This window comes from Cajanus cajan, chromosome 11, assembly GCF_000230855.2.
Source record: "Cajanus cajan strain Asha chromosome 11, NIPB_CcT2T_4, whole genome shotgun sequence".
Taxonomy (NCBI): domain Eukaryota; kingdom Viridiplantae; phylum Streptophyta; class Magnoliopsida; order Fabales; family Fabaceae; genus Cajanus; species Cajanus cajan.
Genome location: NC_138527.1, coordinates 6,275,564 through 6,302,591, shown reverse-complemented (window position 1 = coordinate 6,302,591; position 27,028 = coordinate 6,275,564). Strand labels below are relative to the sequence as shown.

Genomic DNA, 27,028 nt, shown 5'->3' with positions numbered 1-27,028 from the left:
AAGGTGTACCTTATGATCACTCACGATGTAACATGCTAATAAGGTGTACCTTATGGTCACCCACGATGTAACATGCTAATAAGGTGTACCTTATGGTCACCAGTGATGTAACTAGGTGTACCTTAGGGTCACCAGTGATGATATGTGAAACTTCCTTATGGCGCCACATGCATGCATTTATGAGTCGAGTCCATGACATCATTGCATGATAAATAAGTGTATATGTGTTGTGGATTATGTATGTGTATTATTTACATGTGACTTATATTTGTTGTGTATGTGTGCTATCTAACCTTTATATCTTCACCTAAAACTGAGTGAGATGTTTCTCACTCCCTTGTTGTTTTTGTATATGTTTAAATTATGTTACAGGTGAACAACATCATGAGGATGTTGGTGATGAGACTTAAGGCTTCAGTTGGACATGCTCTGATAAGATGTGACATCGGGCATAGCTAGGCTTATTTTGGGATGTTATTGTTTTAAAAGCTTTAATTTTTTTCTTCTTTTGGCAATTTTGAACGTTCTTGATAAAAGACCAAAATGTACATCTTTGTCATATTATTTTTATTACATGATTTGAAAGTTATAAATTAATTCCTAACTAGGAGGCACGACCACCTTTGCTGGAATTAATCTATATTTTCTTTTATATGATTTCTTGAATTTGGATACTTACATGATTCATGAGTTACGAATGTGAATCTTCTACCTTATGATATTTGAGACAATTATTTTATTCATGAAAGATGTTGTTAACTATGAAAGATTTTATTTACTCAAAAAGAAAAAGGAACAATATTTGTTTACATTTATTGTGTATTAATGTTGGGGTAGAGGGTGTCACAAATAAGATAACTTAATATTATTAATTAGTGTAATAAAGATGACCCAAAACTATATCCAAAAGTTAGCATGCACGATAGCATTTAAGATAAAAGTGTAACCTAAATTCGAAAATGTAACATCCTTGTTTTTTTTTTAAATAATAATATTATTAATATTATTTTATTATAGTTAGAAGTATTATTTATTTTTACAAGTGAGATTTATTTTATCATATTTATTTATATATTTATTTTAATGGGAGAAGGAAAATGGTCGGATTGATCACCCAATTTAGTGAACTTTTAAGAGAAGAGTTAGACAGAGTTAATCCATTTACCTTATTTTGTGCTCTGAAGAACCGAGAGATAAGGAAGATAAGAAAAGAGTTTTAGGAAAAAGTGCTCAGAATTGTCTCAAGCTGCATTAAATTCTTCTATCGACACAATATGTAACACCCCATTTTTTAAAAAAGTTTATTATTATTATGATTATTATAATTATATGGTATTTGATCATAATTATTTTTATAATTATAGAGGAATATTACTTTGAACGTTTTAAATAATTATTATTTTGGATAATTATTTTATACGTATTAAATAAATATTTTTATTAAAATTTTAAATAATTATTTATATGTTTTAAGGGATAATTTGGGAGTTGATAAATTATATATTTTATTATAAAATTTAAAAGGTTAATTTTATATGATATTTTAATATTAAATTATATTATTATATTTTATGTCAGAAAAATATTATTATTATTATAGAGGAAAAATATTTTATATAATATATGTATTTATTTTATTTAATTATTTTGAGGATAAAGAGAAACGGGTCGGAAGAGAAGGAAGATGGGTTGAGTTGATCTGCCCTATGCATTATTTTTAAAAATGGGTCAAATAGAGTTAACCTTATCTGCCTTATTTGCAGTCTAAAGGGTTAGGAAAGGAAGAGAGGAAAAACATGGAGCTTTAAGGAAAAGTGCTCCAGAACAATCTCAAATTGCATTAGGAGTATTTTGATTAACGCAACCAGGGATAATTTGTATGCAAAGTTACATGAAGAAATTGGGTAGAAGATGAATCCTGTAAGATTATGGGGAATTTTACAATTATTTCTAATTGATGAATTGATGACCCCATTAAAATTTGCATGTATTAAGGATTAGGAATATGCAAACAATTTGTAAAAATTAATCGTATTTTGAACTTCTTTATTTTATGGCATGTGTAAAAAATTTAGATTAATTAATTATTTTATAAGTAACATTTGTATTTTAATTTTAACCTATTATAATTTAATAAATTATCTATAAATTTTACATAACTCAGTTTTCACCAAAATTATTAAGATATTTTTAAATAAATTTTTTTTATATGTCAGTTAAAAAAATAAAATTACTAGAATAATAATAAATTTTTGAATTCCTTCTTATAAAAGATAATTCTAATATAAAAAAAATTCCAACAAACCCTAAAACTTAAATTTCCAAACCATAAACTTTAAATATTTTTTTAATTTATCAAATTATATCAACATTTTAGATTTGAAATAATTTAGTTACAAAAAAATTACCAAAATAATTATCATATTCATAAAAAAATTTAGTTATCAAATTATTTATAATTTTTAAATTAAATCTTTTACATATGTTTTTACAAAAAAAAAATATCACTAGATGAATAAAAAACTTATAATCATTTTTAGCAGCAAATAATTCTAATATTAAAAAATCTACTAAACCTTAAAACTCTGAGTGTTAAATTTTATATTTTTAATTTATTTAATTATTTTAAAGTTTAAATTTTAAATGAATCAGTTACAAAAAAAAATTGACCAAAATAATTATAATATTTTAAAATAAAAAATTGTTATATATCAGTTAGAAAACAAAAATCACTAGAATAATTACAAAATCTTTAAAAATATAACTATAATAAATATAAAAAAAATTCACTAAACCTTAAAACTCTAAACCCTAATTTTTTTTTAAATATATTAAATCATCTTCAAATTTAAATTTTAAATGATTTAGTTGCAAAAATAAATTGACAAAAATAATTACAATATTTTAACATCCTATTTTTTTTAAATAATAATATTTTTAATATTATTATATTATAGTCAGAAGTATTATTTATTTTTACAAGTGGGAATTATTTTATTATTTTTATTTAATTAATTTAATGGGTGAAGGAAAATAGGTCGGGTTGACCCAATTCAATGGACTTTTAAGAGAAGAGTTAGGCAGAGTTAACCCATTTTGTGTTCTAAAGAACTTAGAGATAAGAGAAGGAAAGAGCGCCGGGGAGAAGTGCTCAGAATTGTCTCAAGCTGCATCAAATTCTTCTATGGACATAATAAGGTGTGGGAGAGTGAAATGAGTAATTCATGTGTGAGATTAGAAGAGATTGATAAAGTTCGTCCATTATGCGAGGTTCTAAGTTGACTTCTTAGGAGTTTGCATTGCATATGCATTGGCAGGAGCATAAGCATGATGCATGAGTTGTATTGTGATGTGGTTGTGGTGACATTAGTTGGTGAACTTATGTAATGATAATATTATCATGATTGGTTATTATTGTGAAATGTATGTGGGTTGTCTATATGTTTGGGTGGAATTCTTTCTAGTGTTGTAGATATGAATGTCTATTTTTCTCATGTTGCCTTCATTGTAATGTATTTTAGGTAATAAAGTGATGAGGCTGACACTCAAGGTGCCCAGAGCCAAAGCAATAGACTACATTGATAATGTGACATTGAGGTAATAGGATTAGGATATGATTTGGTCTTTCATATTAATTTACCCTTTTCTTGCTGAAAATTCTATATCTTGTAATTGTTTTTTTTATTGGATGACTAGAAGTGGATTGCATGTGAAACCGTTTTATCTAAATTGCTAAATTTCTTCTTTAATTATTTATATTAATTATTTGTTTGGAATAGAATAAGTGTTACAAAAAACTCATAATTAAAGTGTCTCAAGATAAAAATAATAATAAATATCACCCAACAATTTGAAACCGATAAGTATATATAAACTCTTTTAGATATTGTATTAATAAGTCTTATATTTTATGTTATCGACAATATTAGGATATATAAAACTTACATCACGTATTGCCTATATTACAAATTAAAAACTTAAAAGAAATCCTAAAAGCTTTATCGTCGAATTTATTTTAAAAAATATTAAAGTATAATTTAAAGATAAATATGATAAAATAAAATTAAATTAGATAATAAATTATAAAAAAAATCTTTAAACTTTTCTCACCAATTTTTTTTTAAAATATTAAAATTTATTTAGTATGATATATGTGATAAGTCAAATTTGAATTAGATAAGAAATTTAAATAATTTACAATTATGAAAAATTATTTTATAGATAACTATCTAATTTGTAATAGATTTTTTTAAATTTTTTTTATTATCAAATTTGATTTTTATTTTTTATAATTATTTATTTATTAACTCTTATATATTAAACACGAATCTCTATTTTATCTGAGAGTGTCTTTAGAGACTTTTCTTTTTCAACAAAAACATTTTTAAAAACTAGTTTTTAATTTGTCCATTGTACATGCATGTTTATTATATATAATTAAAATTTATAATAAATTATAAATATAAATAAATACTATATTTGTGAAGTCTTGATTTAAGAAAAAGATTTTCCGGAACCAAAAACACTTTTCTTTTTTAATTCATTTAAGTCATCCTCAAATATACAATCTCATACTTGTACTATAATAATAATATATAATAATTTTATATTACGAATAATAATAATAATAATAATAATAATAATAATAATAATAATAATAATAATAATATATTTAATTATTCTTTATTTATATGTACTTACTTTTATAATTAACATCTACTTATTTCTATTTAAAATTATAATTTAAATTATTTAATTTTATAATTTATAATGATAATATAATTTATAAAATTATAAATATTTATTTATTACATACTTATAAATTAAATTTTAACATTTTAAATAAATTATTAATTAATTTAATATATTTATTTACCTTAAATCAAACATATAAAATTTCAAAAAATGTATTTATCCTTATTTTATTTTCTAATTATCAACTATTAATAAAATACTAACTTAAAAACTTATCTAATTATATCATAATATTCTTATATCAAATTTAAAACCAGATATTAGTAATATAAAAATATTAAGACCATATAGTAAATTGTCAATAAGATTTTAGTTAAATAATTTAAAATAATTAAAGTTTCAATTATATTGTTAATTAGCAAATAATTTATTCCAAAGCTAATTAAATTTTTTTATATTAATTATTAGTAAAATTTAATAACTTGTAATTTAACAATTAATTGGATCGATGAAATTCAACACACACAATGAGTTATTGAGCGAAATAACATTACCAAGAGTTATTTTGTAAGTTATCTTAAATCAAACATATAAAATTCAAAAAATGTATTTATCCTTGTTTTATTTTTTAATTATTAACCATTAATAAAATACTAACTTAAAATCTTATCAAATTATATCGTAATATTTTCACATCAAATTTAAAACTAGTTCTTACATTTTCTAAAAATATAAATTTGTCTGAAATATTCCATCAATAATATAGCTTTTCCTACAAAAATTTTCTCATCGAAAATATAAAAAATTCGACAGATTTAATTTTGTTTTATAAGAAATCATTTTCGATTAATATAACATTTTGTATATATGATTTAAGAGTAAAAAATTTTCAATTTAACAGTTGGATTTACAAAATTCACAGTTAATATAAACTTATTGAGCGGTGTAATACTTAGTAAACATTATACCGGTGTAATTATAACCCCCCTCATATATATATATATATATATATATATATATATATATATATATATATATATATATATCAAATTTTGTTAAAACTGAACAACAACTGGAAGGTAATCAAAGTGTTCATATTTTAGTATATTTTGAAATGAATATATTACATCAATTTTGTTTTATAAAAATGAAGTATCAAATCATCTTGGATTAATATAAAATTTTGTATATATAATCTAAGAGATATGAACTTTTAATTTAACAGTTGGATTTACAAAATTCACATTTAATATAAAGTTATTGAGTGGCGTAATACTTAGTAAAAATCACACCGGTATAATTATAACCTCTTATATTATATATATATATATGTGTGTGTGTGTGTGTGTGTGTGTGTAATTTTAAGCTTATTACTTCTAGAAAATAATTTTTTTTTCCTAAAATATAAAAATACTATTTATGTTAAATAAACTAATATATGCACTAATTATTTAATAGAAAATTCATAAAAAACACAAGTATCAAAATATTTGTAACATCCCAAAATTTTATTTTTATGTATTGAGATTCTTAGTAGATATATCATATTTTTATATACATATTTTACTATTTATATACGTATTTTACTATTCATGTATACGTATTTTACTATTTATATATACGTATTTTATTAATTACGTATACGTATGTATGAATAGTATTTTACTATGCAATTGCACAGTGAAGGGGCGGCTGAAACGTGGGCTGCGGATTCTTTCCGTTTCAAAATTTTAATTAATTTGAATATAATAATGAATAGTGCATAGTGCATAGTAACTTCAAAATTTCTATAAATAGGGGCTTAAGGTTTTGGAAATTCAGAATTCTAGAGAGAAAGAAATTCTGGAGAAATAGAGAGAGAAAGTAAGAGAGAGAGAAGGAAAAAGAAAATAAGATTCTGCCTAGATTTTGAAAGAGGAGGAGAATAGAGAAGGTTCTGCCCTTGTTTCGATAATCATCTAAGAAGAAAAAGAGGAGATTCTGCCGAATTCTTTTTTATCCAGGTAAGGGGGGAGTGGGAAACCTCGCTTGGGGGTGTTGGAGTAATCGTTAAATAGTTGTTTGTTAGATTGGCTCCCGATCTTATGCCTGTTGTTTGTTTGTATGAAATATTGTTATTAATGTGCTTTGCTTTTTGCATTACTTGATTTCTTGTCCGTAGTAAATAATAACTATACTATTTTTATAAAAGAAAAAAAATGAATAAATTGTTTATTAATAAAGATATGGAAGGCTAAGCCTCCTATTAATTAATAAATATGTAATTGATGTTAAAAAAGAATAAGTTTTAGAATAAAAATACCTATGCGAACTTATGAAGATCTTATTATGACTTGAGTATATGAAGTATATATGAGACCTATGCGGACCTATGAGGATATGACTGTATGAAATATGTACTCATGACTTGTGACCTACGATCCATGAATGGACCGTTGAACTGTTGAACTATTGGACCGTTGGACTATTGGACCGTTGGACTATTGGACTGTTGGACTATTAAAGTTGGATTAATAAAATAAATCATAATTATGAAATATGAATCTTATATGTGTAATATGCTAAATGTTGAGTCTATGAATGTATGACATGCATCATATGCATATATTATTCCAGGTGTGCCGCTGAGGCCGCATACCAGTGATGCTAACAAGGTGTATGATCACCGGTGATAGGTGTGCCTTCGGGACACCAGTGATGTAACATGCTAACGAGGTGTATGAACACCAGTGATAGGTGTACCTTTGGGTCACCAGTGATAAATTCTGAAACTTCCGTATGGCGCCACATGCATACATTAGTGAGTCAAGTCAAGAAAATCATTATACATAAGCATATATGTGAGATTGATTATATATGTGAATTATATTGCGTGTGTGTGTGCTATTTAACTTTTATTTCTATACCTGCAACTAAGTGAGAAGTTTCTCACTCCTCTTGTTATTCTTGTATATGTTTAAATTTATGTTGCAGGTAATCTTAATCATGAGGATGTTGGTAATGAAGTCTAGAGGCTTAAGTGGGCATGCTCTGATAGGATGTGACATCGGGCTTAGCTAGGCTTCTTTCTGGGATAATAATGTTTTATTTTCCTTTTTTTGAAATTTAAATATATTTGTATGATATAAAAAAAAATTATAAATTGATTCCTAACTAGGAGGCACTGCCACCTTTACTGGGATTAATTTATAATCTTTGTTTTATTATGACTTCTTGAGTTTGGTATAAATGTTAATTACGAATGTGCATCTTCTACCTTATGCTATTTATTATCACTCTAATATATTTTTTTTAATATAGTTAATGCTTATTAAGTAATTATGTTGGGGTAGAGGGTGTCACATTTAGTGGTATCAGAGCAGGTCGATTCTATCGGCCGTGAGTTATGTGTCTACTATGTTTATTGATTGTAAATATATTATGTTATAGTTGTCTGTGTTTATTAAAAGTTCTATATATCCAGATTATGGCTGGTAGAAATGATCGTGCGATTGCTGATGCTCTCCAAGCATTAGCCCAAGCTATGAACAACAACAACATGACTGGAGTTGTTCCTAACTGGTTGGAGCAATTTCAGAAGAATAACCCGCCGACCTTTAAAGGAGGATATGACCCAGATGTTGCAATAAATTGGCTAATGGAAATCGAAAAGATCTTCAATGCTATGGAATGTCCTTTTCCTCAGAAAGTGAGGTTGGCTACCTTTATGTTTACTGCTGATGCCCATTTTTGGTGGGAAGGAGCACTTCAAAGGATAATAGATGGAGGAATGCAATTAAATTGGGAAAACTTCAAAAGAGTTTTTCTTGAGAAGTATTTCCCGGATGATGTGAGAAGCCAGAAGGAAGCTGAATTTCTCGAGTTAAAGCAAGGAAATGATACGGTGGCACACTATGCTGAAAAATTTGATGCCTTGGTCCGTTATTGTACCCATTATTATGGTGAGGGTGGCGAACGGGCTAAATGTATTAAGTTTGTGAATGGCCTTCGTCCTGAGATAAAAACTGCAATTAATTATCAAGAGATTTATCACTACCCAACGCTTGTCAACAAGAGTAGAATCTATGACCGTGATAATCGTGCACGTTCTGTCTTTTACAAGGGAGCTGGAGGTCCTATTCGTGCAGTGAATTCAAATACTTCTGGTAAGAGTAAGCCTTATTCTGCTTCTACCAGATCTCAGGGAAATATGGCTGCTGCCAATAGAACTAAATCGTCCACTGTGAACACTACTGGTAGTGTTGGAGGGTCTGTGTCTATTTCTTCAGGAAGATGTGGAAAGTGTGGACGGATCGGTCATATTAAATCAGAGTGTCGTGACAAGGAGGTTACTTGCTTCAACTGCAATGGTAAAGGACACATCAGTACTCAATGTCCTGAACCACCAAGAACACGTGTCATTGGATCAGGATCGCAAACCGAACGACCAAAGACTATAGGGAGAGTATTTGCTCTTAGTGGTGTTGAAGCTGCTCGGTCAGAAAATTTGATACAAGGTACTTGTTTCATAGCTGAGACTCCTTTTGTTGTACTATTTGATTATGGTGCAACTCATTCCTTTATTTCCATCTCTTGTGTCCAAAAACTGAAATTGCCTGTGTCTTTGTTAAATTTTGATTTAGTTGTTGAAACTCCTACTAATGGTCCTGTAACTACATCCCTAGTGTGTTTAAAATGCCCTTTGACAATTTCTGATAAACAGTTTCTAGTTGATTTAATCTGTTTGCCTCTTAGTCAATTAGATGTAATCCTTGGTATGGATTGGCTATCTTCTCACCATGTTCTTTTGAATTGCTTTGATAAATCCATTTCATTTGGTGAATGTAAGAGTACGGAATTTCTTAGTGCTTCTGAGATTAAAACTTGTTTAAAGGAAAATGAAAGGGTATACATGATCTTATCTTCATTGACAGTTGAGACTGAGAGTAAGCTAGATGAGATTCCCTTAGTGAGAGAATTTCCTGAAGTATTTCCTAAGGATGTGTCTAGTTTACCACCCGAGAGAGAGATTGAGTTCAGTATAGACTTAGTGCCAGGTACCGCACCCATATCTATAGCACCCTATAGGATGTCTCCTAAAGAGTTAGTTGAGCTTAAGAAACAAATAGAGGAACTACAAGAGAAACAATTCATTAGGCCTAGTGTTTCACCTTGGGGAGCGCCTGTTTTATTGGTCAAAAAGAAAGATGGAAGTATGAGATTGTGTGTAGATTATAGACAATTGAATAAGGTGACCATTAAGAATAAGTATCCCTTGCCTAGAATAGATGATCTTATGGATCAACTAGTTGGAGCTTGTGTGTTTAGTAAAATAGATTTGAGATCAGGTTACCATCAAATCCGAGTGAAATCCGAGGATATCCCAAAGACTGCTTTTAGGACTCGTTATGGGCACTATGAGTATTTAGTTATGCCTTTTGGTGTAACTAATGCACCTGGAGTATTCATGGATTATATGAATAGGATCTTTCATCCTTACTTGGATAAATTTGTAGTAGTCTTCATAGATGATATCCTAGTGTATTCCAAGACCAGGGAGGAGCATGCTGAGCACCTTAGGATTGTCCTTCAAACCCTTAAGGAGAAACAGTTGTATGCTAAATTGGCAAAATGTGAATTTTGGTTGGAGAGTGTAAATTTTCTAGGGCATGTGATATCCAAGGATGGAATAGCTGTAGATCCCTCTAAGGTAGAAGCGGTTCTTGAATGGAAAGCACCTAAGTCAGTTTTTGAGATTAGAAGTTTTCTAGGATTAGCTGGGTATTATAGGAGGTTTATAGAGGGTTTTTCTAGATTAGCTTTACCTTTAACCAAGTTAACTAGGAAGAACCAACCTTTTGTGTGGAACTCTAAGTGTGAAGAGAGTTTTCAAGAGTTTAAGAAGAGACTAACTAGTGCACCTGTGTTAGTATTACCTGACCCTAGCAAGACTTTTGAGGTATTTTGTGATGCTTCCAAAATGGGATTAGGTGGAGTACTTATGCAGGAAGGTAGGGTAGTAGCTTATGCGTCTAGACAACTTAAGATCCATGAACAAAACTATCCTACCCATGACCTTGAGTTAGCTGCAATAGTATTCGTGCTTAAGTTGTGGAGGCACTACTTGTTTGGATCTAGATTTGAGGTGTTTAGTGATCACAAAAGCCTTAAGTACTTGTTTGACCAAAAAGAATTAAATATGAGACAGAGAAGATGGTTAGAATTTCTTAAGGACTATGACTTTCAATTGAACTATCACCCTGGCAAAGCTAATGTTGTGGCTGACGCTTTGAGTAGGAAATCTCTGAGAGTGTCTTCCTTGATGATTATGGAATTGCGTATGATTGAAGAATTTAGGGATATGAGTTTAGGGTGTGAACTAACCCCTAAGAGTATTAGGTTGGGAACCTTGAAGGTGACTAATAACTTGATAGATGAAATTAGAAAAGGTCAGAAGATTGACCCTTTCCTATTGAGTCAAGTTGAGAAATTGAATCAAGGTGTGGAAAATGAATTTAGAATTGGAATAGATGGAGTATTGAGATTTAGGGATAGGTTGTGTATTCCTAGGGTGCCTGAACTTAAGAAAGCAATACTTGAAGAAGGACATAGGAGTAGCCTTAGTATTCATCCAGGAGCCACTAAGATGTACCAAGACCTTAAGAAGATGTTCTGGTGGCCTAAGATGAAAAAGGAAGTGGAGGAATTTGTGTATGCCTGCCTGGTATGTCAGAAAGCTAAGGTAGAACACCAAAAACCTTCAGGTTTCCTGCAACCTTTGGATGTGCCTGTGTGGAAATGGGATAGTATCTCTATGGATTTCGTAGTGGGGTTACCTAAAGCTGCGAAAAACTTAGATGCTATATGGGTCATTGTGGATAGATTGACTAAGTCTGCCCATTTTATTCCAATTAACATTAAATATTCTTTGGAAAGACTAACCAAGTTGTACATAAGTGAGATTGTAAGATTACATGGGGTTCCTACTAGTATAATGTCTGATAGAGATCCTAGATTTACTTCTAGATTTTGGGAGAGTTTGCATAAGGCTTTAGGCACTAAGCTTAGATTGAGTTCAGCCTACCATCCCCAAACAGATGGTCAAACCGAAAGAACTATTCAATCTTTGGAAGACTTGTTGAGAGCTTGCATCTTAGAACATGGGGGTAGTTGGGATAGTTTCCTACCTTTGATAGAGTTTACCTACAACAATAGCTACCATTCCAGTATTGGGATGGCACCTTATGAAGCTCTATATGGTAGGAGATGTAGAACACCTTTGTGTTGGGTAGAACCTGGAGAGAATGCTATCTTAGGACCTGAGATAGTTCAACAAACTACTGAACAAGTTAAGATGATCCAGGAGAGAATGAGAGCAACTCAGAGTAGGCAGAAAAGTTACAGTGATAAGAGGAGAAAGGACCTTGAGTTTAATGAAGGTGATCATGTATTCCTTAAAGTTACTCCTTGGACAGGAGTGGGCAGAGCACTGAAGTTCCGTAAACTTACTCCACGTTTTATTGGTCCTTATCAAATCCTTAAAAGAATTGGTGAAGTAGCCTATCAAATTGCCTTACCCCCATCTCTTTCAAATCTTCATAATGTCTTTCATGTTTCCCAACTCAGAAAGTATGTCCATGATCCTTCCCATATCATTGAGTCTGACAACATTCAGTTGAAAGATAATCTTACCTATGAAACAGTTCCTCTAAGAATTGATGATACGAGGGTAAAACAACTAAGAGGAAAGGAAATTCCTTTGGTTAAGGTCGTTTGGGGAGGAAATTTTGAAGAAAGTGCTACTTGGGAATTAGAAAGCAAGATGCGTGAAGCATATCCATTCCTATTTTCAGGTAAATTTCGAGGACGAAATTTCTAAAAGGAGGGGAGAAATGTAACATCCCAAAATTTTATTTTTATGTATTGAGATTCTTAGTAGATATATCATATTTTTATATACATATTTTACTATTTATATACGTATTTTACTATTCATGTATACGTATTTTACTATTTATATATACGTATTTTATTAATTACGTATACGTATGTATGAATAGTATTTTACTATGCAATTGCACAGTGAAGGGGCGGCTGAAACGTGGGCTGCGGATTCTTTCCGTTTCAAAATTTTAATTAATTTGAATATAATAATGAATAGTGCATAGTGCATAGTAACTTCAAAATTTCTATAAATAGGGGCTTAAGGTTTTGGAAATTCAGAATTCTAGAGAGAAAGAAATTCTGGAGAAATAGAGAGAGAAAGTAAGAGAGAGAAGGAAAAAGAAAATAAGATTCTGCCTAGATTTTGAAAGAGGAGGAGAATAGAGAAGGTTCTGCCCTTGTTTCGATAATCATCTAAGAAGAAAAAGAGGAGATTCTGCCGAATTCTTTTTTATCCAGGTAAGGGGGGGAGTGGGAAACCTCGCTTGGGGGTGTTGGAGTAATCGTTAAATAGTTGTTTGTTAGATTGGCTCCCGATCTTATGCCTGTTGTTTGTTTGTATGAAATATTGTTATTAATGTGCTTTGCTTTTTGCATTACTTGATTTCTTGTCCGTAGTAAATAATAACTATACTATTTTTATAAAAGAAAAAAAATGAATAAATTGTTTATTAATAAAGATATGGAAGGCTAAGCCTCCTATTAATTAATAAATATGTAATTGATGTTAAAAAAGAATAAGTTTTAGAATAAAAATACCTATGCGAACTTATGAAGATCTTATTATGACTTGAGTATATGAAGTATATATGAGACCTATGCGGACCTATGAGGATATGACTGTATGAAATATGTACTCATGACTTGTGACCTACGATCCATGAATGGACCGTTGAACTGTTGAACTATTGGACCGTTGGACTATTGGACCGTTGGACTATTGGACTGTTGGACTATTGGACTATTAAAGTTGGATTAATAAAATAAATCATAATTATGAAATATGAATCTTATATGTGTAATATGCTAAATGTTGAGTCTATGAATGTATGACATGCATCATATGCATATATTATTCCAGGTGTGCCGCTGAGGCCGCATACCAGTGATGCTAACAAGGTGTATGATCACCGGTGATAGGTGTGCCTTCGGGACACCAGTGATGTAACATGCTAACGAGGTGTATGAACACCAGTGATAGGTGTACCTTTGGGTCACCAGTGATAAATTCTGAAACTTCCGTATGGCGCCACATGCATACATTAGTGAGTCAAGTCAAGAAAATCATTATACATAAGCATATATGTGAGATTGATTATATATGTGAATTATATTGCGTGTGTGTGTGCTATTTAACTTTTATTTCTATACCTGCAACTAAGTGAGAAGTTTCTCACTCCTCTTGTTATTCTTGTATATGTTTAAATTTATGTTGCAGGTAATCTTAATCATGAGGATGTTGGTAATGAAGTCTAGAGGCTTAAGTGGGCATGCTCTGATAGGATGTGACATCGGGCTTAGCTAGGCTTCTTTCTGGGATAATAATGTTTTATTTTCCTTTTTTTGAAATTTAAATATATTTGTATGATATAAAAAAAAATTATAAATTGATTCCTAACTAGGAGGCACTGCCACCTTTACTGGGATTAATTTATAATCTTTGTTTTATTATGACTTCTTGAGTTTGGTATAAATGTTAATTACGAATGTGCATCTTCTACCTTATGCTATTTATTATCACTCTAATATATTTTTTTAATATAGTTAATGCTTATTAAGTAATTATGTTGGGGTAGAGGGTGTCACAATATTCACACTTGAACTTGCTTACTATAATTTTAAAGACAATATACTAACATCTCTAAGTAGTTTATAAATATTTAAAAATAAATATTATTTATTTAAAATAATTGTTAAGATCGAAAATATTAATTTTAGAAGGTTTAAATATATTTTAGTCCCTATAAGATGGGTGACTTTGATTTTGGTCTTTGTAAATTTTTTTCTTTATTTTTCATCCTTGTAAGATTTATAAAGATTGTTTCTTACTTGTAAAATGAGTAAACTATTTTTCTTTGATTTTCATCCCTCTAAAATATAAATTCACTAGTTTGATTATTTTAAGGTAGATAAATAATATTTATTTTAAAAAACTAAAAAAAAAATTAGAGGTGTTAAATATCAATACGATAATAGTACATAATTGTTGTAGGTGACACCTAAGATAATTATTTATCTTTAAAAAAAAAAGTAGTTAAAAATAATTACATAAAAATAAGAATTAAAAATAAAAATTCCAATTTTAGAAAATGAAAATAAGAATTAAAAATAAGAAATTTCTGACGAGTTTATATTTCTGTCAGAATTTTCGATTCCGTCAAAAATTTCTGACGAAAATATAATATTTCTGACAGATATGGATCCGTCAGAATTTTTGCGTCGAAAATTTGCATTTTTCTTGTGGTGAATACAATAAACACATTCACAAATAAAAAAAATAGAACCTAATTGGATCGTCAATTTCAGTTTCATGACAGAATTAGAAAAATCTTAGGAATTTAGGGATTTATCCCACTGCCCATTCTGTAACACCCTAAATTTCATAATTTATAATAAATAGTATTTTAGAAATTATTTTAATATTTAATGTATTTATTTTAGAGGTTTGAATATTATTCCACCTATTATATAAATTATATTTTATGCACGATACATGATTTTATGATTATTATTTTGATTAGTATTATGAAGGTAATTTTATGAAATGTATTTTATTTAGTGATGCTTATGTTATTTGATTAAAAAGGAAGAATTGTATTTTAATTATATTTATGTTTATTTTAAGGGAATGGAAGACGTAGTAGTCTTTTGCTAATTTATATTATTATTAATTATTTTATTAAATGAGGAGAGGGGTTAAGGAAGTTATCAGGAGTTAAGTCATTTTTACGTAACCACTCTCTTGACTTCATTCTTTCTTACTCTTCTGAAGAATAAGAGGAACCTGAAAGAAGAGTGCATCTTCGTCTGCTCATCAAGGTAAGGGGGTAGCGAGAGACCTCACTTGGGGGTGTGGGAGTAACTATTGGGTAGCAGGAATGACCATCAATCCCTTGTCTGATGTATGCCTATAGGAACAAACATTTTATGAAAGTTTTCTATTTTACTTTTTGATTGTTCTATTGCGTTCCTTGTGTGATTCTGAGTGTGGATATGTGTTCAATTTCAATAATAGATATGTTTGGTAGCGGGATTGACCCCTATACTTTGCCTGATATATGCCTATAGGAACAGAGAGCTTTATGAAAGTTTTCTGTTTTGCTTTCTAATTATTCTATTGCATTCCTTGTATGATTTTGAGTGTGGATATGAATTCAATTTCAATAATGGATATGTTTGGTAACGGGATTGACGTTAATCCCTTGCCTAATGCATGCTCTTAGAAATAGACACTTTTCAAATGTTTTAGTTTTCTTTTATGTTCCTTGATGGTTACCAAATGTGAATATGTGATTAATTTCGAAAATAGATAAGTTTTGATATGAATTAGCTAGAGTGCTCTGTGGGTTCCTATGGGAAATCCTATGATGAAATTAAGGATATGATCTTTGGATGAATTTTGAGGCATTATATATAAAATTGATGATGGATTCGTCATTCGTGTTTTGGGTAATATTTGGAGTGTTTTGACCGATTGAAATACTATATTAACTGGATGGTTGTAAAAAAATGCGTGAAATCATGAAGTTGGGTCTATAACCTTTATGCTTCATATATTATGAATTGCGAATTGAATGTGTATGATGTTGTATATATGGTTTATATGTTATTATGATGTATATGGCTATGAGAAGTTCCTTGTATGAGACTATGTAAATATGATGTGAAAATGTGAAAAGTGAACGTGTGACCTGTGACATGATAGTATGAGATAACTATGGGATATGAGAATCTATGACAATTGAAATGATGAGTCAATAAAGTATGAATGTGTGACATGCATCATATGCATCTATGTGACAAGTACGATGTGGAGTACACTATTAGGGAAGGCCCTTTTTTCATGGAGGAGTCCTAGGGAATAGTGTAATTTGGATGTCTTGATTCTGCCTGTTTGTGAGCACAAGACGTAAGTAGCTTCGCTATCTCGACCAAACCCTAGTAGTACATCCTTCTAGTTGAGAGTGTATAAATAGCTCCCTACATGTACTCCTAGAGTACCTTAGGTATGTTGTTTAGGATGCATACCAGTGATATGTAATATGTGACTGACGCCACATGCATGCATTTATGAGTCGAGTCCATGACATCATTACATGATGAATGACTGTGTATGTGCTACTATTGTATGTGTAACTTGAATTTACACCTCGTTAATGCGTAGCTATGACTGTACTTATTATGATTTGTGTGTATGTTGCCTGACTATTTGTTAGTCAAGTAGCCTGATCTAACTTAAGAGGAGGGTGAATTAAGTTAACCCATTTTTCTTCCTTTATGAGTTTTTAGAAATGCTTTCTTATAAATTCAATTTCTTAGACAAATTGTATGTAAAGTTTATTGATGCATAACTACTCAAACATAATTAAATAACAAGTAATTAAAAGTGTAGGGAAAGAAGAATTGCAAACTTGTTTTATACTAGTTCGGCCAATCTTGCCTACATCCAGTCCTCAAGTCTCCAACTTGAGATTTCCACTATTCTTGTAGTTCTTTACAAGACTTGAATCCACCAACACCTTGGAATTCACTATCCTTGTGTTGAGATTCAAAAATCAACAAGGAGAACAATTCTTTCTCCTTTACTAATCAAATGATCAAGTGAGTATAATAGAGTAACTCTCATTGAAGAGTAGATATTACACTTTGATGATCTTAATGAACACTTTAGAGAATAATGCAAATGACTTTGGCCAAGAAGTTTTGTAAATATCTTTTTCACAATAGAGTTCGTAACCTTCTTCTGGAAAATTATAGGTATTTATAAACAATTATCTCTCAGGTTGTGTCTTTTTATGAAGAGTTGTAACTCTTTGTATTTTTCAGAAAAGATACAATGGTAATCTATTACAAGGATTTAGTAATCGATTACAATGGTTTTAAGTTCAAAAATAATTTGAAACGTTTTATCTTTAAATTCAAATTTGAAATTCACTCTTCTGGTAATCGATTACTAGAATATGTTTTAGTATTTGAATTTTGAACCAAGAAGTTTTCTTCTTCTAGTAATCAATTACTTAAATTGGTAATCGATTACCAGACAGATATTGCAAAATTTGCTTATGAAAAATATGATATTAGTAACTTTTATTTTCCAGTTAAAAATATTTTTGTATAATATTTTTGAACACTCTTTTTACTTTCTTTTCAAAAACTTATTCTTATATTCAAAAAAAATAAATTTAGGTTTTCTTGAAATCTTTATTTTAATGGCCAAGTAAACTTGCAATTTTCTAAAGTTTTCTTTTTACATTTTTATCTAAGTTGACAAGACTTATCTAGTTGATTCTTGAGATCTTGTTTCTTGATTAACTTGCGTCTTAATATTTACCTTTAATTTTCTTCAATGCTTTGGCATCATCAAAACTTTTGTGTGTATTTTCTTCCACACTGTTATTTTTACACCTGAACCCAATTGAGATGTTTCTCACTCTCTTGTTTACTCTATGTGTGTCTTATTGTGTTACAGGTGATCATCAGTATGAGGATATTGGTGATGAGGCTTAGACCTTATTATTGGGTGTTCTCTAATAGGACATGTGACATCGAGACTTAATTAGGATTAATTTTAGGAAATCATTGTCTTTTATTCATTTTGGAAAACTTGACTTTAATTCTTTGTAATTCTGCATTTGAGATTTAGCTTATGAATTATGGATATGAACTTTTTACTCTATTTTTTGAAACAACTATTTTAACTATAAAAGTTTTCATTTATTCAGAATATTATGTGTTATATTTATTGTATATTTGTGTTGGGGTAGAGGGTGTCACACATTCTCTCTTGTAATCCCACACATGAAATACGCATTTCACTCCCCCATACCTTATTGTGTAACACCCTTACTACCCCAACACATATATTGTAATAATGTAAATAAACTAAAGAAATAAATTTTTCAACATTGGTAAAAGGGTCCACATAAAAACCTTCATAAATGTTCTTCAATGTCTAAAATAATTGAAAATAAAACATAAGAATTTACAAATGATTTCAAAAGAATGAGTATAACTCCAAATACATATAAAAAATCAATGTCCTAAAAATCCTTTGCCTCGATATCACAATATCATAGCACACCCACAACTCAACTGTTGGCATTATGAATGTCACTCATAGCCAGATCTTTCTCACCTAAAACATCCACAAATTGTACGATGAGAAAAGAAAACATCTATATGTAAAACACATACAGATACACCACAATGTAATCTCATCATAACTCATTACATAATGAAATATTTACAACCATTTCTATATATCATAATTCTATCAATCATGCATCATATTTTCATCATAATTCTCAATCACATCAATCCATCACATCAAATAATTTGTACTATGTTAAGCTCACGCCACCCCTATAGCATCTCATGCCCAAGGTTGTGCCACGCCAACATAAGCACTAGTTGCCACACACAAATCTTGCAATTAACACTATATCATGCTCACGTCACCCCTATAACATCTCTTGCCCAAGGTCGTGCCACGTTGACATATGTGATAATTGCCTCACACATCCCACACTAAGCCATGCTCACGCCACTCTTGTAGCATCTCTTGCCCAAGTTCGCGCCACACTGACATAAGTGTGAGGAACCACAATCACATTTTGTTCACAATCATCACAAATCTTGCAATTAACACTATGTCATGCTCACGCCACCCCTATATCATTTCTTGCCCAAGGTCATGCCACACTGACATACGCATTAATTGCCTCACACATCCCACACTATACCATGCTCACGCCACCCCTGTAGCATCTCTTGCCCAAGGTCGTGCCACGCCGACATAAGTGTGATGAACCACAATCATATCACATTCACATTCAACACAACACCTCATTTCATGCCAACATACTCACATCATAATTAATTGAACAATTAATCCATAATATATCATTCACCACATCATGCTATCAATTCAATACTAAAATGGTAGATACAATATGTATACATTTGTGCAAAAACATCACACTAATTTCACATCACATACACAATATAGATAAGTCCACACAAAACAATGGTTCACATAACCCTCAGCAATTCACCAAGAATCCACATGTCATCATTATACATATATGAACTAACTCTACAACCTAGTATCATGCTACTTTAAACAACTTTTCAATTCACATGATAACACCTTAGAACATCAAAACAACATACACATCCCTTTGACAACTGTCAAAGAAAACAACACACAAAGAGCTACACTCATCCAAATAAGATAAAACCTATCTAAAAAGAAATATAAGAGGATCATCTACAACTCTTATGAAGACATTAAATTCTAAAAAACTCATATACTTAGCTAAAAATGTTCGAAACCGCAATAGATATAATCCACACTAACAATTTTACCCCTGTTCACTAAAATAGTCATATCTAGAGTTCTAGACATCCTCTTTGAGTGACTCCAAAACCATTAAAAATATAACACCAAAAGCTACAAATTTTGTGAGGAACATGAAGCCTAAATAAATTCTCTCGCATGGCTGACATCACAAAACTTAATCTTTCGCGCACTGGAATGAAGATCGAACTTATAACTCGCATAAGTCAATCAATTCTTAACATTTTTAAATGATTCTAGAGTATAAGTTATAGCCCCAAGTGTCTACTTTCTAACCCAACAAACAAAAATTAATTTGGTTAATTGTAACATCCCGAATTTTCTACTAATATAATAGTTTAATTCTTATTTATTTTTATATTTATTGGGATTATTTTCTTATAATTGTTTTAATTAATTAAATGGGTCTTATAGAATATTTTAGAGGTTTTTAATAATTATGAGTATTTAAATTAAATAATAAATATTTATTAAAATTATTGTGTAATATTTATTAAAGAACTATGTATTCTTATGATATTTTGTTATAATAAGTATTTGGAGAAAATTATGTGTTTTATTGTAATATTTATATATTTTATTGTAATTATTTATAATAAGGGAAGGGAAATTACTTTTGATAACCATGGTTCACATTTTTACTAAAGGGTTAAAGGGAGGTTAGGATTTAAAAAGGAAAAAAAGAAAGAAAACTGATCATTTTTACATTTTACATTTTCTCATGTACGCGTTTACGCTTCAGAGCTCGAAGAACTAGAAGGAGGAGGAAATCACCCTAGACTTAACCATTCATCTTTTTTGCTCATCGAGATAAGGGGGAGTGATAAACCTCGCTCTGGGTGTGGAAATATATGTTGGGTAGTGGGATTGACCCTCAATCTTGTGTTTGTTGTATGCTCATGTATGAGGGATTTTTCCAAATTATGTATGTTTCATCTATTGTTCTTCTTGTATGTAACTAATTGTATGAATTACTTGAATGAATGATTCATTTCAGTTTTAGAATTGTAATTGTATGATTTGAGATTTGTATGGGTTCCTACGGGAATCCCTATGAGAAACAGACAAATTTCTAATGTTTTCTATTTTACCTTCTGAGTTTTCTGTTGTGTTCCTTGATGTTTGTTGGGTGTAAATATGTGTTTAGTATTGAAAATAAACAAGATTTGATATGAATTAGAGTATTTTGTGGGTTCCTGTGGGAACCTTATGACAAACAGACAAATTTCTAATGTTTTCTGTTTTACCTTGTGAGTTTTTTGTTGTGTTCCTTGATGTTTGTTGAGTGTAAATATGTGTTTAATTTTGAAAATAAACAAGTTTTGATATGAATTAGAGTGCTCTGTGGGACGCAAATTTCTAATATTTTCTGTTTTACCTTCTGAGTTTTCTGTTGTGTTCCATGATGTTTGCTGAGTGTAAATATGTGTTTAATTTTAAAAATAAACAAGTTTTGATATGACTTAGAGTGAGAAACAAGCAAATTTTGAATGTTTTCTGTTTTACCTTATGAGTTTTCTGTTGTGTTTCCTGATGATCACTCAGCATGAATGTATATTTAATTTTGAATTTGAATATGTTTTGATAGGAATTAGAGTGCTCTGTGGAGACTATATGAATATGATGAGATAATGTGAAAAGTGAATACGAGACATGAGATATGATGATATGTTATAGTAAGACCTGATGATGTGATATGAGAATGCATAGAGTCTTGAATTACATGCATCATTTGCATAAATGTTTTAAGGTACGATATGGAATACACCGCTAGGGAAGGCCCCCTTTTGTAAAAGCTTGGGGATTAGTCCTTAAGAATAGCTCAGCTTGTAAGTCCCAGTCTCGCCCATTGTGTGCATGAGATGTATCTTGCGCGGCTTAGTTATCCCGACTAGACCTTGGTCGTATGTCCTTCTAGTGAGAGTGCGTAGAGGGTGTGACCCGACACGTACTCCTAGACTACTCTACGTGTGTTGCTAGCGGCAATTCACCATGTGATGTGTTACTGGCGCCACATGCATGATAATATGTAGTCTGTGTCCATTACATGTGCATTTTAATGTTATATGTTAAAGTGATTTTTATGTCTTGGATGAGTGGGATGTGATATTGTTGTTAATCTATCTATGCTATATACATACACATGTCTTGATTGTGTTTGACTATCCGGTGTGTATTCCTACACTGTGAGCTAGAGTGAGATATTTCTCACTCCCTTTTCTTTTGTGTTGTGTTCCTTTGGTTGTTATACAGGTGATCATTAGCATGAGGCTGAGGATGTTGGTGATGAAGCTTAGGCTTCAATGTTGGACTTTGCTCTGATAGAACATGTGACATCGGGGCGTAGATAGGATTAGATTAGGATGTTATTTATATTAAATTATTTTGAAAGCCTTAGCCTTATTTCTTTTGTAATTTTCACTGATTATGTTATTTGTTTAAGTCATGGATGTGGTGCTCTCTATCTGAACATGTTTGGTATTTTAAAAATGAAAGATTGTGTTATTCAAGTTTTATTATTTATGTGCTATGGTATGCGGGGTAGAGGGTGTCACATTTAGTGGTATCAGAGCATGGTTGATTCAAACCAGACGTGTGTGTTATGTGTTCATCATGATTCTGTTGTGTACTCTGATAGTGTTTTGCTTGTTGTGTACCTTGATGATGCCTTGCTTTGTGATGATGATGATGATGTTTTTTTGTGTTGTTGTTGTTGTTGTTCTTATTTGTTTTGGATACTTCTTGCTTATGTAAGAAGTAGTGGTTGGGTAGTATCACTCGGGTTGTGAGCACATGTGCAAGTAGTAGTAGACAAAGTATTATGCTAATCAACTAGAAATTATTGGGACCTTGGATTTGGTTGAGACATTGATTTATCGAAGGTGTTAAGAGTTTATGGTTGATGGAGTTTTCGACATCTATAGTTGTAGCGATTGAATCCAAGGAGGTTGTATGTCTAGAATTGGAGTTTTGGTATTCCTGATGAGAGATTGAAATGTTGGTAATTTTCTTGAGTTATGATGCTTGCATGTTGACTTTTTTTTATAGTTTGGGTTGCATGTGGGTTTCATTTCAGTTCTAAGTATTTTGTGTGAAATATGTGAATTGTTTTGGTTTAGGATTGTGGTGAGAAGCTTGGATATCAGTTTGGGATGGAAAAGAGTGAGATTGGATATTATAAGGTATTTTCGTGGTCTTGGACTTTGGTGCACTTTTTTGCTATTTGGTGTAGGGGATGTTTTGGCTGCAGTTTTGTGATGCCCGTACGAGTTATTTATTGATAGATTTAGATTTTATGGTCTTCACAAAAATTGTAGCCTTGGATGTTATCTTTCCAATGGCACTAGAATCAGGTAAAACGGAGGCCTAGAACTCCATTTATGGCTGCTTTAGTGAACAAAGGTCTAGCTGTAAGGGCTGAACATATCTAGTGCAATTTTTGAAATTTTTGGCTAAGAAGACGATCTTTTTAAAATTTCATGTCTGTATAAGATTTATAGCTTATTCTCTTAGCTCTCTTTTGAGATAGGTTTGAGATTATTTGGATGACTACAACTCTCTGTATGTTGTTTTCTTTGACAATTATTAAAGGGAGATGTATGTCGTCATGATGTTTTTGAGTTATTAGGTAATGCAAGGATAAAAATTAATTTTGTTATGATGTTTTGAGGTGTTTTATTCATGTGAATTGAAAGGTTGTTTAAGGTTGTACAATGCTATGTGGTAAAGTTGGTTCATGTACATGTTATATGGTTTAAATGATGATTGATTCATATATGCTTAGGAATGGTATATATATGAATGTTTAAACATGTATTCTAATATGATTTAATATGCATGTGTGTTGATATGAGGATAGATGACCTTTTGGATCAATTAGTGGATTTTGTGTGTTTAGTATGGTTGACCTTAGGGTGTGATGTCATTAGATTGGAGTTGAGGATGGGGATATATCCAAGACAGCTTTAGGCTAAGTTATCTAAGTATGATTTTTGATTGTATGAAGTGAGTTTTCTAGGTCTTGTAATTTCTAGTGGAGGTATAATGTATATCTATCTATGGTAGAAGTTGTACTTAAGTGGGAGATACCTAAGTCAATTAGTGAGGTTAAGAGTTTTCTTAGATTAACTTATTATTATAAGAGATTTATTGAGGAAATTTCTAAGATAACATTACCTTTGACTGGATTGACCAGGAAGAGGGAATTGTCTTTATGTGGGATAGTAAGTGTGAGAGTAGTTTCCAAACTTTTAAGGAAAGATTGACTAGTGTGCCAGTGTCAATATTACCGAATTTTAGTAAGTCTTTTGTGGTATATTATGATGTTTCTAAGTTGGATTTGAGAGAAATTACCCTACCCATGATCTTGAGTTAGCGGCTAGGGTATTCACATTTTAATTTGGAGACACTACCTGTATGGTTCTAAGCTTGAGGTATTTAGTGATCATAAGAACCTTAAGTATCTTTTGACCAGAAGGAGTTGAATATGAGACAAAAGAACTGGTTAAAATTTCTTAAGGACTATGATTTTGATCTTAGTTGTCATTTAGACAAAGCCAATGTGGTGACCGATGCTATGAGTAGGAAATCTCCACAGTTATCATCCTTTATGATTAGAAAGATGGATCTTTTGGCTCAATTTAGGGATTTAAGTTTGACTTGTGAGATTACTGTAACACCCCAGTTTTTATTTCACTTTTTATTTATTTATTTATTTTAATTGAGGGTATTTTGGTAATTTTATAAAGGTGATAGGGGTGATTTAGTAGCTTGGAACGGGCTATTCCGGAATTGGAACGGACCGTTCCAAACTACTAAAAGGTATGTGATTTAGTAGCTCGGAACGGGCCGTTCCAGAATTGGAACGGCCATTCCAAACTACCAAGTTGTGTGTGAGTTAATAGCCCAGAACGGGCCGTTCTCAAGATGGAACGGGCCGCTCCGGACTATTAATTTTGCCATTAACCCTAAATGAGAACGGGCCTGGAACGGGGTGTTCCCAAAATTATGGTCGTTGGGGGTAATTAATGCACACCAGAACGGGCCGTTCTGGTTTTGGAACGGGCCGTTCTGGATGTGATTTTTAGCCACGTTTTAAGGATCCGGAACAGGCCGTTTCGGATTTGGAACGGGTCGTTCCAGATTTGGAACGGGCCGTTCCGGCGTAAAAAGCCTATAAATAGAGCTGTTTGCCACTCCCAAAAGGCACACCTCTCATTTCTGATTTCTTTTCTTCTGCTCTCTCTCTTCTTTCCTCTACTTTCTGCTTCAGACCGAGGGGAACCCAGCGAGGGAGATCAACCAGATCTAGTGTAGATTCAGCTTCTACATATCCAGGTACGGGGGAAAAGGGAATTATTTATATGAAGACATCTTCTACATATCCAGGTACGGGGGAAAAGAGAATTATTTATATGAAGAGTTACATGAGGGAATTGGGTAGAGGAAGAACCCATAGGATTGTGAGTAATTTTATAATTATTTCTGTTTGAAGAATTATTGGTATTATTTGATTCTGTATATATTTAGGACATATATGATTTGTTTGTAAAAATGATGCTCTAGAAGAGAGAACGAAATTATAGAAAAGTGTCTGTAGGTTAAGTTTTGGAAAAATTGAACTATTTCTGTTTGAGGAATTAATTATACCATTAGATTCGGTATGTGTTGAGGATTATAAATATGCTAATAATTTGTAAGAATGATGATCTGGGAGAGAGAACGAAATTGTAGAAAAGTGCCTGTGAGCTAAGTTTTGGAAAAATTGAATTATTTCTGTTTGAGGAATTAATTATACCATTAGATTCGGTATGTGTTGAGGATTATAAATATGCTAATAATTTGTAAGAATGATGATCTTGGAGAGAGAACAAAATTGTAGAAAAGTGTATGTGAGATAGGTTTTAATTAAGGGTTTTACTGTTTATGCTAAATTATATTAAACTGCTAATTCTATTGATTATTATATTAATTTATGAATATCATTGTTATATTATTTGATAAAAATTGATGAATTGCTTGATATGTATGAAACCCGTTATTTTGGACCTATTTGATATGTGTATGGAATTGGGTTATGATATGAGATGTTGTATGGATGTGAATATGATTATGATTGTAGTTCCTCACACTAATGACTAGGGATGGCATGGCCCCTGGGTAAGTGATGCTACAGGGAGGGCGTGACCCTAGCATGGTGTGGGATGAGTAAGACAGTTAACACGTATCACTTATGTCAGATATGGCAGCCCTGGCATAGGGTTAATTGCAAGAGATTGTATGGATTGTGATGTAAATGTGGTTCCTCACATCAATGACTAGGGATGGCACGGCCCTTGGGTAAATGATGCTACAGGGAGGGCGTGACCCTGGCATGGTGTGGGATGAGTGAGGCAATTAATCTGTATCACTTATGCCAGTTGTGGCGTGGCCTTGGCATAGTGTTAATTGTAAGATTTATGTGGATTGATAAATTATGATATATAGAAATGTTTGTAAATATTTCCTTATGTAATGAGATTACATTATTGTGTGTTTGTATGTACTTTACATATGATTGTTTTCTTTTCTCACCGTATGATTTGTGGATGTTTTAGGTGAGAAAGATCCGGCTTCGAGTGGCATCTAGAATGCCAACAGTGGAATTGCGGGATGCTTTGATATTGTGACATCGGTGTGACACCCTCTACCCCAACATAAATACAATAGATATAAACCATCTATATATAAATTCTTTCTTAGTCTAATATAAAATAATTATCTCAAGTATCATTGGGTAAAAGATGCACATTCATAATTTTCAACTGTAAGTATCAAATTGTCAAGAAATAA

At 31.2% G+C, this 27,028-nt stretch overlaps 1 protein-coding gene across 1 annotated transcript; it reads left to right on the top strand.

Moving 5' to 3' along the window:
* Positions 1-6,455: 6,455 nt before the first annotated feature.
* On the top strand, positions 6,456-14,325 carry LOC145953231 (uncharacterized). The gene is made up of 3 exons (XM_083067103.1): positions 6,456-6,698; positions 7,669-9,191; positions 14,057-14,325. Exons 2-3 carry the CDS (start codon positions 8,081-8,083, stop codon positions 14,092-14,094), a joined length of 1,149 nt encoding a protein of 382 aa, XP_082923229.1. The 5' UTR covers positions 6,456-6,698; positions 7,669-8,080; the 3' UTR covers positions 14,095-14,325.
* Positions 14,326-27,028: the final 12,703 nt, after the last annotated feature.

Bases quoted from the DNA above. Each gene is read 5' to 3' on its own strand.
- LOC145953231 (XM_083067103.1), top strand. From the start codon at position 8,081: ATGTGTCTACTATGTTTATTGATTGTAAATATATTATGTTATAGTTGT. The intron at 9,192-14,056 runs GTACTTGTTTCA...TTTATGTTGCAG, and splicing joins GTCAGAAAATTTGATACAAG to GTAATCTTAATCATGAGGAT.